The sequence below is a fragment of the Vanacampus margaritifer genome, chromosome 8 (assembly GCF_051991255.1).
Source record: "Vanacampus margaritifer isolate UIUO_Vmar chromosome 8, RoL_Vmar_1.0, whole genome shotgun sequence".
Taxonomy (NCBI): Eukaryota; Metazoa; Chordata; class Actinopteri; order Syngnathiformes; family Syngnathidae; genus Vanacampus; species Vanacampus margaritifer.
In genome coordinates, this window is record NC_135439.1 from 22,233,867 (window position 1) to 22,249,590 (window position 15,724).

General features: G+C 37.5%; 2 protein-coding genes across 3 annotated transcripts; one reads left to right on the forward strand and one right to left on the reverse strand.

Annotated features, from left to right (window-relative positions):
* Window positions 1-215: 215 nt before the first annotated feature.
* Window positions 216-5,462, reverse strand: LOC144056538 (protein unc-119 homolog B-like). Its single transcript, XM_077573452.1, has 5 exons — window positions 5,066-5,462; window positions 3,594-3,707; window positions 3,309-3,408; window positions 3,050-3,222; window positions 216-1,566 (listed from the first exon to the last, which is right to left on the reverse strand). The coding sequence occupies exons 1-5, from the start codon at window positions 5,286-5,288 to the stop codon at window positions 1,454-1,456; spliced, it is 723 nt and encodes a 240-aa protein (XP_077429578.1). The 5' UTR covers window positions 5,289-5,462; the 3' UTR covers window positions 216-1,453.
* Window positions 5,463-7,943: 2,481 nt separating this feature from the next.
* On the forward strand, window positions 7,944-15,470 carry LOC144056973 (N-lysine methyltransferase KMT5A-A-like). Of its 2 annotated transcripts, XR_013295146.1 has the most exons (8): window positions 7,944-8,600; window positions 9,208-9,351; window positions 9,443-9,605; window positions 10,009-10,071; window positions 11,149-11,202; window positions 12,198-12,251; window positions 13,211-13,276; window positions 14,657-15,470. XR_013295146.1 is itself a non-coding variant. In XM_077574146.1 (4 exons), exons 1-4 carry the CDS (start codon window positions 9,234-9,236, stop codon window positions 11,177-11,179), a joined length of 375 nt encoding a protein of 124 aa, XP_077430272.1. In that variant the 5' UTR covers window positions 7,944-9,233; the 3' UTR covers window positions 11,180-11,209. The 2 variants fall into 2 exon arrangements, 1 of the variants encoding a protein (XP_077430272.1); XM_077574146.1 differs by lacking the exons at window positions 12,198-12,251; window positions 13,211-13,276; window positions 14,657-15,470 and having other exon boundaries at window positions 7,944-9,351; window positions 11,149-11,209.
* Window positions 15,471-15,724: the final 254 nt, after the last annotated feature.

Consider the following 15,724-nt stretch of genomic DNA (forward strand, 5'->3'; position numbering starts at 1 on the left):
AATATTGGAAGGAGTTGGTGTACATGGAGAAAACCCACACAAGCACAGGGAGAGAATGCACACTCCACACAAAAAAAGCCTAAGCCTGACATGCTATACACTAAAGCATGCTGTGCTTGCCCTTGTTCCGCCTACAAAATTGAAATAATTGACACTCTTGCACTCTTTAGTCTTCATATGTTCATTTATTTGACCATATTTAAACATCATAACCAAATCTGAACACCAACATTTACATATAAAGATGACTACAACAGCCAGAAAGATTCCAGTTTAATTTCCAAAGAAAAGCTTGTTAATCACCTGTAATTCACTTTGTACCAAAATAGTTGACTATTCTGTTCATATCCTTTTTAATGGCGTGCAATATACAGTACTTGTAATTACTTATTGTGCGGTTTTGTTTTTTGACTAGAATACTGTTTATCAGGACTGTTTAAGTCTAGACAGTGAGTAAAAAGTACAGAAATAGAAAAATATATAACATTGAGTGAACTCTTATACGCATGATTGTGTTTGTGTGTATTTTGATGTGAGTGTGTTCAAACACAATAGGTTGTGGGCAGGAGGTCGCAAGACTGACCATGTGTGTTTGACAGGAGAGTTTTTGTGGATGGAGTCTCTATTTTTCCCTTGGTATTGTCTGGAGTGGATTGTGGGGGCGGTAGCTCAGAAGAGCAGCTGCTTCTGACAAACACTGAGAACATACTGTGACACTTGGGGGTTGAATACATTGTTTTGTGTGTTTATGTAGGTGTATGGGCATGTTTGATTGAAAGGACATCTTTTTGAAAAATAGCTCAAATGAGGCTTACCATATTTGAGACCACCACAACAAAGCCTCATAGCAGTCACTGATGTTAATATTGCGGTATCAAGTGCAATGGATGAAAATGATAACATCCATTCATCCATTAGCAGGACTAGCACTTATCCCGTGCGGGGTCACTGGGGAAGTTGGAGCACATCCCATTTGACATAGGGTGAGAGGTGGGTTGCGTCCTGGATTGATCACCCGTCAGTCATAGGGAAAAGTAAGATTGCAAGTCATACGCAATGCTGCCTTTGTTAATTTGCATGCCTGATTATCACAGCAGATTTGATTTATTTCAGCAGTTCAATTAAAAAGGTGAAACATTATTTGCTTTATTCATTTGCAAACACAAGGGAACATTTTTTTCCCTATATTATTATTATTATTATTATTATTATTATTATTATGTTATGTTCTCATTCCTGAGTGCATGAATTTTGAGTTTTTGTTAATTAAAAGCAATAATCATTACTGTATAATTTGAAATCATGAAATATGTCACTCTATCAATAAAGTTCTCCACAATATTCAAATTTATTGAGATACACCTGCATGTTCAAGTGCATGCATGCGTTTGGATCTGTGCTTAAATATGAGTGTAATGTGTGTGCACTGTGCATGTGTGTTCAATGCAGCTATTCAATGTTGTCCGTTATATGCATAGTCAGCTTTGTTGTGCATGACCAGTCTGTTCTCCACAAAATAAAAGCTGTCGGAGCGGGTCTCGTAGGGACAGTCCACCATCTGACGAACTGAAGCAACAACAGACAACACAAGCAAGTTAGCAATCTCTTAAAACTTGTGGGAAATTGTAGGTTCTGAATGCATATTTTCATATGAGAATAAGATTTTATTCCTGAGAAAAGGAAACTAAAATGAGCCTTTAAATCCCCCTCAGGCGGGTGTTGATACAAAGCTCAAATGTGCATGACGCATTAGAAAGGTTATTGATCGCTCTGGCCTTCCCCCCTCGCCACAAATCTGTTCCTTAGGGAAGCTACACTGGAAAAATGTCCATTCAGTCAAGTGGTTTGGGTGTCTTCTAAAAATTACAAGCTGTTGAGTTCCCCTTTTCTGTTTGCTTGTTTAGAGAACCATATGCATATATAGTGTCCTACAGGTTTTTTTGCTTTTATATTCAACAAGCAACAAATAGGGTACAGCTGGTGTCCATTTCTGCCTCTCAGGGTACAATTGACACTAATGTACAACTCTCTCTCCAAAGTAAATGTACTATTTCAAGGACCAATAAGGTAGGAATATATCCATGGGCACCTTTTGACAGTACCACGTCATAGGTTGAGTTTTTGGAGGCAAATTGACAGTTCAGTTCATTTAGCAATGCTACGTTTCATACCAGTCAAATCAAGATGGAGATTATAAATGGGATGAATGCACGTATATTTATCCGGCACCACAACCAGGCTTGTGCAAAGAGTCACTAATCCCCCACCTCCCACCACCAAATTTCTTGAGGCATCCATACAAAGCAAAGGGTACTGAAAAAGAGAATTCAATCAAACCATACCAAGAGGTGGACATGAGGCTAAAATAACTGATTACTGTACCATCCTCCACTGGCACGCAGTGAGTCATTTGTTTTGGAGAATTGTCACTTGGGTGCGACAACGGTAATGGAATGGTAAGAAGACAAAGGGATCCTCAAACAAAGCTTGTCAAGAAAAAAAACACACACAAAATGGTGGATGTCCTGCATTGACCCTTTGTTTGCTTTGTCACAGTCCTCCTCTTTTGTTGAATTCATTGGTGGGTTACACCAACACTGTTTCGATGATGTCACCCAATTTATGTAGCTGACGCATCTATCTCCATACCAACTACACGCCCCACGGTGGAAACCCAAGTCAGATCAGGGTTTGATGTTCCTAAGGCGAAAGACAGACTATACCCTCGACCAGGCGCCAGTCAAACCCAGGGAGATTGGGAATAGACTTTTGAATGAGAATTGATTCCATCGTTTATCTATCTGAAGAAGTAATTAAATGCTCTTGCACTTAATTGTGTTTTCATTCATACAACTAAAAAATAACTAAACATTTCACACTGCGTAAGTAAAATTAATAGTAAATTGACATTATTCTTTGTGTAACATTATTTGTTTGACGGTATGCCATGAGATTTTTGTAATATGTTCTTTGGCTTATTGAAGTTTGGGAAACACTGTTCTATGTGAACCACTACACTGTCAACGATCTATTGCAGTAGTGCACTTACCCAAGCTCTCGGACAGCTGAGGGAATTCGTAGATGTGCTCACAAGTATTCCGGCTGTTTGGGATGCAGAAGCCAAAGTCAAAGTCGAAGCTTTTCAGGAGGCGATCTTGGAAATAGTGCCGCTCGATCATTCGGAAGTTGTTGAGAGCTCGATTACCGACTGTGAATTCCACTCTGGTAAGACGGAAAAGATCACAGACTGATGTCAAAGGTTTGTATGGGACAGTGAATGATTTTTGCTGTTTATAATTGTTGCTCACGTGGCTCCCACGGTCATCAGTCGTAGGAAAGCCGGGGTGAACTGGTAGCGTACAAACCGGCCCGTGCTCGCATCGCTCACTCGATTTTCGTTGTTCTTCTCTACAAGCCAAATCGGAGGCAAATGCTTTTAATTCATCCAACATCAACCTCCAATCCCATTGACCTACACAATCCTCAGGTGAGGTTCAGTTTGGATAATTGCATGTTGCTCTTTAATCATCCCTGACTGAAGATTAAGTTAAAGAGAGGCCATGAAACACAGGGTGTGCAAGCAATGTGGGTACCTGAGTGTGGCGGTTTGGCAATCTCGAACAGGACGGTGCCCGTCTCCAGGTCTCTGATCTTAAAGCGTACAAAGTCGATGTTGTAAATATTGTCCTCGGGTTTACAGAGGTAACCTACAATGGTAACAGATGGTTGACAGTGGTGAGAAAAGTTGAAGATTTGCACATCACAGTACATTATCTTGAAATAGATAAAAGCTGGGCAAGATAACATACAGAAATGTTAGAGAGGAAGGAAGTTGGCGTATCTAGTGAGTGACTTGTTTGGTGACTTGTTTACAGCTGTTGAGCTTTAAACCAAAAGCCCTAATTAGCAGATGTGGGCATTCTGTCAGTACTAAGAAATTGTCCGACAGTCTGTCGCGGACTGACAGCTGTTCTCCTGACAAATGATGACAAACTTAAAAAATAATAATAATATGTTGGCTACTAAGGAACGAAAGCGGGTTTTCGTCCGTCAGTGTATTCGTCACTAACTGGGTCAAGTACCATTGGAACTCTCAGTCCATCACTGATGGAGGCCCGTTTTGTTGACGAATGACGAACAGTCCGTCAGTACTGATGGAATGCCCACCTTTTCCAGTCAGTCCTAAAATAGTGGTGACAAAGTGATGACAGAAGAGTGGTTAAAACAAAATTAAAGGACTGACAGGCTGACGATTACATTTTGAAAAAATGGCGCAGATGAATGAGTCATGATATGACACAGAGGGGCCAAATTAAAATTCAAGCGTTTTGAAAGCCTATGGCCTTTTATCCACTATTGCATCCAATCAACAAACTGCGTCGATGTCACGTTTAAAACTGGTCACACTCATTTTGACATGTGTTATGCATAAAACAATGGGGGAAAATGGTTTATGATGGTATTAGTTGTAGCAGATGTAAGCTAAATGTGTTGCTCTCTTTGACTGCACTTTTGGAAGCGCTGCAGCTTTTATTCCATATCCTTGACATCCATTTTAAGGGCCATGTACTACTTTTTAATCTCACAATAAGGCAATTCAGCGCACTAGTAGCACTTTCTTTCCCCACTACGGCCTTCTGTATGACATTTCTAGTGGGCTAACATGTTACTTGTGAGACAAAACTGCAATAGTTGGCATTTGCATTCTTCTGCAGTAGTGCGCTCTATAGTGCACTAAAAGTGAAGAGAGGACAAGATACTAGTACCTTAAGATGGATATCAAGGGTTTGGAAAATGTTCTCCAATGCTTAACATATAGGCACCGCAACCCATTACTGGGGAGAGAAAGAAAATATTGTAGCCCAAGCTATACAATTGAATTTCATGCTTAAATTAAAACATAGTTTGCAATGACAAATGCCATCCAATAACTCTGAGTGAAATTGGACTTTAATTGTTCACGCTGAGCATTCTGCAGGCTGTCAAGAGGTTATTTATGTGCATTGTCAGTATGGGGGCGATAAAAGGGCCATTTATTTCCAAGTGGCTCCGCGGGGATTCAAACCTCTTGTCGCCACCCGCAGCCCGAGGACATCCTCTGGCGTGGCGTGCCCGTTCAGGTCCTCCTCGGTGACGGGCCTGCAGTCCACCTGATTCCTCCACGATTTGAGCCTTTTCAGAACCCCTCCGACCGGATTGCGGTCCCGTGGGGGGCCGGCAGAGCCGTGTCCGCTGCGGGAGATGTTGTCAGCCACTTGCGCGTCGCTGTGGCCTTTAGCTCTGTTCATCTTTGACTTCCTTCGTAGAACCTAAGTATGATGCTTTAATTCTACACGGAGATGGCGTCGTAGATTGCGACTGTGGAAGGAACGACCAAGCGCTTGTTTTAGTCCGCGCATGCTGTACTGTTGTCACGACAACTCCTAAGTGTGGGTCCTGTGCAGAGGTTCTTGAAGCGTCCACTAGAGGGGGTTAAACACTCTGGCGTTGTTTCATTCTCAACAGTTGCTACTAACTTCTACATCCACAAGTTTGATTCTTCTTTCTTTTCTTTTTTTAACTGAGAGCATAGTTTGTGTGTGTGTGTGTGTGTGTGTGTGTGTGTGTGTGTGTGGGGGGGGTGATCGAACAGTTGTACAACTTAAATTAAATTGATTAAAAGATGTCATAATATCCAAAAAGTCGTTATAAAAATAACTATGTATATAATTAACTGCTAACTTTTAATGACAACTCCTTCTGGTTGTATGAAATTAATTGAATGGTACAACATGATTAATATATGTCAAATATTCCTCAATCATCTAAGCATTCATTTGAATTTCATTTGTGTGTTTGCTGCTCTTCTACATACAAAAAGCAAATGAACCTTGTGGAGCTATGCAAATGAGGTATTTTGTATTGTTGAGATGTTCCAGCCTGGGCAGGCCATGATGAAGCAAAGTGAACTGCATAGATCGTTTCCCTTTCTCCTAAATAGGAGTGCACTTTCAACAAAACCTGTTTATCAGGTCCACAAGGCAGAGCGTTATCATCAAGCTAGAGACCAAAATAAACATCCAGTTAGAATATTCAAAGTAAAATGTTTTCTTTTTCACGTTAACATTTGTAGATATTTCTGGTTAACTGGGCTAACCAGCTATACTACAGCGAGGGAAATACTGCTACTACTTATTTTGATCCCCTGCTGAATTAGTTTGATCACAAATAAATGAATGGTCTTTAATATTTTATTGTTGTTTCATAATGTTGCAAAAGTCAGAATATCCATCAAAAATGTGTAAAAACACACAATATAAAAGATGTAGTGCACTTTATTGAGTGAAATGTGTGGTTGGTCAACAGGTAAAATAAAAATTACCAGTATTTTGGGGAGAAATTAAAAATGTTTACATACAGCTGAGGGTGAATTTTCTCCCATTTATTATAAATCTGTCAAGTTTCTTGCCACGCTTGGAATCCCAAAGCTTTAGCCCCCTCCACTGGTTTACTGTTGGGATGAGGCCTGGAAACGGACAAGGCCACTCCTTTAAAACAGCCCCAAAACATAGTTTGTTTCTTGACTGTGGGGATGGCATTCTTCAGATTTTTTTCTTGTCTTTTTTCTTTCTTTTTCTTTTCTCTTTTTGTCATCTAAACACTGTGGAACATATCAATAGTTCAAGTTTGCTGATGTCCACTTTTATCCACTTTTAAAACTCGTCTTAAAACACATCTTTATTCTTTAGCTTTGGACTCACTCAGCATGACTCGGCATTGTCAGTATCAGGGTTTTTTTGTTTTTTGTGTGTGCGTGTGTGTGTGTGTGTGTGTGTGTGTGTGTGTGTGTGTGTGTGTGTGTGCGTGTGTGTGTGTGTGTGTGTGTGTGTGTGCGTGTGTGTGTGTGTGTGTGTTTGCCTTTGTGTATTATGAGGACATTTCACCTGAATACATGCCGTGCTGCAAGGACATTTTGAATTATGAGGACACAGCCCATGTCCTCATAATTATTTCAATGCAGAAGTGCTTCTAGGGCTGTAGAAGGCTTAAATCCAAAGTTTTAGCCAATGTCCTTGTAAAGCATAATTACGTGAATTTGTGTATTTTTGTGTATTTGATGGCGCCCCCTGTAGGAAGGTCCTTGTAATGCACCACTTCATGAATAATTCACACCAGTGTATATTTCACAGCATTTGATTGGCTGACCATCACCTGTCCCCACAATTACGCACGTCTCCATAATTCAGTTTTTTCTCAAAATGCTGTGTATTGTGAATGTTTGTCTGTAGACACAGAACCTTTTTTTTTTTTTTTTTTGCAGCCACCAATTCCTAAGTAAATAATTAAATAATGAAATACCCTATGATATTTAATTATATATTTCAGTATTTAATTCTTTCAGTGGTTGTTTATTTAAAAATGTACAATGGTTAACAGCAGAGACAGAGAAACTGTCAGTGCCGTACATTAATTCATCATTTAACATCCCACCCTGCCTTTACAGTATAACATCTTTCTGTACACCAGTGGCCAAATGTTTTGAGAATGACATTGATTTTCTAAGAATCTGCAGTGCTGACTTATTATTGTTTTTTTATGATGGCAATTTGCATGTACATGTACTCCAGAATGTTATAGTGATTAGATGAATTGCAAAGTCCCTATTTGCCATGAAAATTAAAGTAATTTCCTTTAGTGACCTTACAAACTTTAAGTGAAGAAGGCTTCAGGGCACCCAAGAAAATCCAGCAAAAGCCAGGACTATCTCCCAAAGTTGATTCAGCTGCGGGGATAAGGACATCACCACCAGTGTAGAGCTTGCTCAGGAATGGCAGTAAGCAGGTATGAGTCCATCTACACCCATGGTGAGGGAGTAAGACTTTTGGAGGATGGCCTGGTGTGACCAGTGAAAAAGGGATTCCATAAACACAGACCAAAATAAGGAAAAAAGAATTAAAGTTATTTTCTCTGATTAACCCCCTTTCCAACTGTTTGGGGCATCCGGAAAAATGCTTGTCTGGAGAAGAAAAGGTGAGCGCTACCATCAGTCCTGCTTCATGCCAACAGTAAAGCATCATGTGACCATTCATTTGCAGGGTTGCTTCTAAGCCAAGTTACTGGGCTCGCTCACAATTTTGCCAAAAAACACATGCATCCATTACTAAAGTATAGTACCAAAACATCCTCGGACAGCAACTGTGTGACAGCAGCAAGGTTATTTTATTTACTAAAGCAAAAAAACATTTTTGTTAATGAAAAAAATAATAATAACTTTTTAAAAAAACAAACTGAAATCACATTAAACGATTACAAAATTATCTATAATTCTAGCAATAATATCCTTTGTTTTCGTCTGTGGTAATTAATTTAGTATATGAGCCTTTCGGGTTAATTTTAAATGTGATCTATTTTTTTTTTAATTGACACTGTAAATCATAGAACAATAGCCACTCTTATCAACAAAGTTCATAATCCAACACTGAACCAATTTGTTGATTTAAATGTGATTTATTATATTGCCCGGAGTACGGAAGTGACGTCATCTAGCAGCCCCGATAGAGAACCGCCCCCGGCTCTAATTACTTCACGAGAGGTGATGGCAGTGTAGCTGTGCTAATGAGGTAGGTTTGAAGCTCGAATTTTTCCTCCAGAAACTTGTTTATTTTAATGTTGGTCGCTTGTGTACATTGCTGAAAATGATTTATAATGCAAGTCCAGTGTAAGTGCAGCTAAGCTAACGTTAGCATACCTAACCATCTGTTGATTATGATGGTTGCAGCTAATTATTTAGAATTGCTACGCTTTTGTTAGCAACGGTTAGCTCAGTTAGCATAGCAGAGCTAACCGTCTGTTGTGTAAGATAAATGCTAATTGAAATTTTTAAGAGGAAAGCAATAACAGGCTGGTTTGATAGGCTGGTTTGTGATGTGAAAATATACAATGGTTTAGTATTACCAGTACAGTATAAATGAAGTATTGGTAAATTGCTGCATTTGTGTTTACTTAAATTTGTTCTTTAAATAGAAATATTTCAGTAAAGTCTGTAAAGTGTTCATTACATTTAATTTATGCAAATATTTAGCAGAGCTGTGCTATCCACTGTATTTTATTTTCGTTGGCACATTTACTGCACACTGCACAGGATATTATGGTCCACAGAAAGTCAACTTCAAAACATCTGCACCAAGTTACCTATCAAACTGATTGAAACTCATTTTTTTTCTATAGCTTTAGATCATTATCTTCAGTGAGATATGTCAGTCATGAGGCCACAGAGGGCAAAAGTTAAACCCAAAGAAGAGGTAGCATATTTTTCATCCTTAGGTAAAGACAGGGATGGCTTCACCATGAAATATATTAATTCATTCAAAGGTGAGTATTGGTAAAAGATTCTTTAGTATGGGCCTAGTTTTCATTACTGTTATAATGAAATATTTCTGTTGTATCCCTTTTTCTTTGTAAGGTCGAGGAGTGTTCAGTTCCTGCTCCTTTCAGAAGGGAGTCTTTCCTACTGAATATCGAGGAGAAGTTATAAGCAAACAGGAACGTGAAAACAGGCTGAGAGTGTATCATGATGCCCAGAAGGTTTTCATGTTTGAATTTCACTACAATGGAAAAACACTATGGTATGTTTATATGGTGTGTTGTCACACTTAATTTTTTTTTTTTTTGGGGGGGGGGGGGTAATCGTGCAAGGTTTGACAAAACATAAAAGATTAATTATAACTCAAAAGCAAAAGTACATTCTTTTCTCAATATAATTTTTTTTGTTTTTATTTCATTTTTTTTACAATATTGTGACTTATTTTTTTATTTTACTTTTACAGTTATCGTGAGTATCGCTAACTTCACAATATCATGTTGATTATCATATCGTGATTGCTTATCATGACATTTGGATATTGTTTCATACATGTGACATACTAGAATTACTGGTCGCACATTCATGATTACATGAAATTACAGTATAGCAGTCTAGTCTTAGTAAGAATTTAATTGTATTGGTATTTTTCTATTCATCTACCCCAGGTTTCCACTGAAGCACAACCTGATGAAGACACCGCTATCACAGACTGCGCCAAAGTTGACCAGGTGACTAGATTTCTTTTTGAATGTTGTTGAAATCAGTTTTCAGAAGCAAGACATTAGTGGAGGGTGGAGATACTAGGGCTGCACAATATGTGGAAAATATCTTGGCGCACGAATGGCTCATGCAATATGTGCATTGCAAAGACGTGCAACAAATGGATATTGGATTGTTTGTATACTTTAGTCTGAGGCTAAGCGATATGGCCAAAAAATTAAATAAAAAGTCTTTTAAACCAACCATCCAGCATTCTGCCACCACTTGTGCAAAATTACAACTCACAATAACATCTGGATGTAACAGAACATTATAACAGTTTTTAATAATCCAGAAGACAAAATACATTTCACGATTTAGCAAATTTTCAACGATTCAATTTGAATTTAATTTATTCAATTAATTTGATTTATTGCCAGGCCCTACTTGAGTCTGATTTTGACCAATCAGAGACAACCTTAATTGCGCATCGCCATACAAGAGAATTGTATCGAGGAGCATTACTAACAAAAAAAACCTTATTTGGATAAAACTAGATCAAAATGAGCATGATTATTTTTCCGCACGTACGTGTATTTCTTTAATTAGATTATGAAGATATATATATTCGGTCCATGTTTAATGTCACAATAATCTCCATCACTGTATAAAACACCCATGTCGCATGTTTTGTCAATACTGTGCAGCCCTCGCAAGATACACAGTCCTCACAATGTCGTAGTTGTGAATAACTGACACTCTGAGGACAGTGTATTTATACACTGTGAGTTTAAAATACGTTTTGAGGGCTTGCAGTTACACATACAGTCCTCACAATTCATACTCTGGTCAGGTATGGACACTCTGAGGACTGTGTATTTTCTTATTTTTGTGTCATTGTGAAAAATAGATGTCACCAATTTACACAAACCTGTAGTGCAGACAGATTTATTTATTTATTTTTGTAATGGCAAATAAAATGAGTTTGCATTCACATTACTTTAACCTATTCATTAATCTGTATGTACTGTAACTGTGTAAATGCACAGGTACAGTCGTGTTACTAAGAATTTAATTTTATATGTATTTTTCTCTTTGTGTACCAGGTTTCAACTGACGCACAACCTGAAGACATAGCTGTCACAGACCAAGTTGACCAGGTGACTAGATTTCTTTTTGAATGTTGATGTTGAAATACGTTTTTCAGAAGCAAGACGTTGCACAATATATACAAAAAAGATCTTGTCGCACGAATGGCTCATGCAATATGTCTGTTGCAAAGACATGCAACAAATGAATATTGTATTGTATACTTTAGTCTGACTTTGACCAATCAGAGACTACCTTAATTGCGCATCACCATACAAGAGAACCGTATCGAGGGGCATTACTAAAAAAAACAAACTTATATGTATAAGACTAGATCACAATAAGCATGATTATTTTTCCGCATTAACGTGTATTTCTTTCTTTGGATTATAAAGATCTCTCTATCTTTATCTTTATGTCTATATATCTATCTATATCTATATATTGTCTCTCTATCTATATATATATATATGTATATTTGTGTGTATATATATATATATATACTGTATGTATACTGTATATATATATATATATATATATATATATATATACTGTATATATAGAGTATGTATGTATTCAGTATATGTATAGATCTTTTTTTTTAGGTCCGTGTTAAATGTTTAATCTCCATCACAGTATAAAACACCCATGTCGCATGTCAATACTGTGTAGCCCTCGCAGATACACAGTCCTCACAATGTCGTAGTTGTGAATAACTGACACTCTGAGGACAGTGTATTTATACACTGCGAATGTAAAATAAGTTTTCAGGGGTTTGGAGTTACAGATACAGTCCTCACAATTCATACTCTGGTCAGGTATGGACACTCTGAGGACTGAGTATTTTCTATTAATTGTTTCATTGTGAAAAATAGACGTCACCAATTTACACAAACCACTAGTGCTGACGGATTATTTATTTTTGTAATGGCAAATAAAATGTGTTTGCATTCACAATACTTTAACCTATTCATTGTTCTTTATGTACTGTAACTGTGTAAATGCACAGGTACAGTCGTGTTACTAAGAATTTAATTTTATATGTATTTTTCTCTTTGTGTACCAGGTTTCAACTGACGCACAACCTGAAGACATAGCTGTCACAGACCAAGTTGACCAGGTGACTAGATTTGTTTTTGAATGTTGATGTTGAAATACATTTTTCAGAAGCAAGACGTTGGCACAATATATAAAAAAATATCTTGTCGCACGAATGGCTCATGCAATATTTGTATTGCAAAGACATGCAACAAATGAATATTGTATTGTATACTTTAGTCTGACTTTGACCAATCAGAGACTACCTGAATTGCGCATCGCCATACGAGAGAACCGTATCGAGGGGCATTACTAACAAAAAATAACTTAATAGGATAAGATTAGATCACAATGAGCATGCTTATTTTTCCGCATTAACATGCATTTCTTTCTTTGGATTATAAAGATCTCTTTATCTTTATCTCTATCTTTATTTTCTATATCTATCTGTCTCGCTCTGTCCATCTCGCTATGTCTGTCTGTCCGTCTCGCTATGTATACAGTATATATATCTATATGTATGTGTATATATATGTATATGGATAGATCTTTTTTTTTTAGGTATGTGTTAAATGCTTAAATAATCTCCATCATTGTATAAAACACCCATGTCGCATGTTTTGTCAATACTGAGCAGCCCTCGCAGATACATAGTCCTCACAATGTCGTAGTTGTGAATAACTGACACACTGAGGACATTGTATTTATACACTGTGAGTGTAAAATAAGTTTTCAGGGCTTGGAGTTACACATACAGTCCTCACAATTCATACTCTGGTCAGGTATGGATTCTCTGAGGACTGTGTATTTTCTTGTTTTTGTTTCATTGTGAAAAATAGACGTCACCAATTTACACAAACCTGTAGTGCAGAAGGATTTATTTATTTATTTTTGTAATGGCAAATAAAATGAGTTTGCATTCACAATACTTTAACCTATTCATTGTTCTGTATGTACTGTAACTGTGTACATGCACAGGTACAGTCTTGTGTATTACTAAGAATTGAATTTTATATGTATTTTTTTCTTCATGTGTACCAGGTTTGAACTGACGCACAACCTGAAGACATAGCTGAAGACGTAGCTGTCACAGACAAAGTTGACCAGGTGACGAGATTTCTTTTTGAATATTGATGTTGAAATCAGTTTTCAGAAGCAAGACGTTAGGAGTGAAGAGTGTAGAGTAGATGCTAGGGCTAAACTATATAACTAACAAATATAATCACAACAATTGTTTATGCAATGTGTATTGCCAAGACGTTAAAAATACTGTATCCAACAATACGCTTGTATGGGACTAAAATTTCTACAAGTCAACATTAAAAATATCTCAAATTGAAGATTTGTTGGCAGTTTGGTGATTTAGATTATGCACTGTAGTGATCTTTTTTTCCCATTAATTTATTTATGGTGGATTTTAGAGGTGAACTCGCTATAATTTTTTTATTTTTTTTTAAACAGAAGTGTAAACATCAGGTAGTTTATTCACTTGTATCAAGCTTGGATAAATGTGCTTTATGTTTTGGACCTTTCGCTGCACTAGAATGGACTGGCATGATGGGTATTTTATCTTGTGTGTTATTTGTATCTGCAATGGATCTTTGTTTCACGCAACCAGGATTAATAGTGCAGGCATTTTCATTGAATGAATATAATTTAGTCAAGAGGATAAATTATGACCCATGTTTATACCGCTGTCTTTAGTTGCAAGCAGCTAAATGTTGAGCAATTGTCTCAATCTTAACGACTGTCTGACTCAGTAAAATAGAAAACGTCTACTGTAACTGAAGGACTGTATCACACAAGACCCGTTTTAGGGGCAATGCCATAGATTAAGCATATTAACTATCCCTCTTGTTAAATGCTTCATCTCATCTTTCGAATAAATGTGGTGACTAGATTTATAATAATCTTTAGTACATTATATGCACAAACTTTAGGTTCTAAATGCTTTTCTAGTTTGCTCCAGTATCTGGCACATATCCCGTTGATTGCAAAAAAAAAAAAAAATGCAAAACTGCTTGATGATGAAGACCACCTATCTTTGGTAAATGAACTTTAGCACATTAGCCCATCAATGGCGGGAGCTACTTCTGCCGCGAGCGCTCGACACTTGTCTCAAGCTTCTACTTCGAGTGTAACATCACTAAGTAACAGCGAAGTAAAGCTAGTAAATATTTATGACCACCCGCCAAAAGGAACTTTAACCCGCATCCGGCAGGTGTCAATTTTAGAGCCGCTGTATATATGCACATGTATGTGTGCGTCTACTGTATATATGGATATCATTGCTGTCCTGTGAAAAACACGTTTCCATTTTTAGGTCGCGGGCTGCTCTCCGGTAGCGATCCTTCTTGGCGGCACGGCTTGTATCACGGTGCGCTTTATAGTCTGGAAAATATGGTGGAAGTGTTTTTCACAGGACAGCGACAATATGTATATGTATGTCTGTATGTATGTAATAATTGTTTTTGTTTAAAAAATTAGGTTGCTGATGTATCCAGTTCAAGTGAGGATTCATCAGCAGAGGAATATGTTCCAGATTCTCACAGTACTTCGGACACTTCCTACATTGAACCTGTTTCAGAAATTCTGAAATCCGAAGGTATTCCAGTAATGAGCTATTAGAAAACTGCTCATCTTTAAGATGAGAGGTAGTCATGTTTTAAAGAATAAAATGTTCAATGTTCACTGACTCTTTTGCATCTGGTTTCATGTCTAACTTATCCATTACAAAGATGTGCTTGACCTAGATAACCTGTTCACATAAGAAGCATTGTTTTATTAACATACCAGTTTCAGTCTGTCCTAAAGTTGTAACATGGTGCTCAAGGATCAGGTATGACTTTGCATTTCACAGTATTGTTATGCACAACAATGCGACCTTATATCAGGTAAGTCATTACACATCAATGTCATTTCAGTTTGTGTAACGCCAGAATGCCAGAACTTTCAAGTCACTTCAGTGACATGGTTGCTGTGTGTTGTGTAAACTTTGTCCTTGTAATGTGAGTTGGTCCTCATAATTACCATTTTTGCCATGGGCGTGGCTTATTTAGCTCATTATCTATGTCCTCATAATTACTGTTTTTTCAGGTTTTTCTTTTTTTTGTGCGTTGAGTTTTTTCAAGTTTTGAAGTGAAATTTCCCTGGACGACCCCAAAAAAAAATTTGGGGTGCAAGTCCCATCTCTCTGGCATTAGCGGAAAGGGGTGTCCCCGTAATACACAATTAAACAGGTTTGGAAAAAATGTCCTCATAATACACAGAGGCAAACCTGTGTGTGTGTGTGTGTGTGTGTGTGTGTACAGCCCAAAGCACAACTGTGAAGGAATCATGCTGTCTAATCAGGATCTTGATGTATTGCACATATAAAGAAGATGCCTATGTATAAGTGCTCACTAGATTTAGACAGTATTTTCACATTTTGAGAGAAATAGGCCTTTTGTGTGCATGGGAAAAGGGGCGAGTGTTTGAGTTGAGCACATGAAAAATATGTGGGGGAAAAAATATGTTGAGTGGTGAGTGTAATGAGTGTACTTATAGTAAAAACCT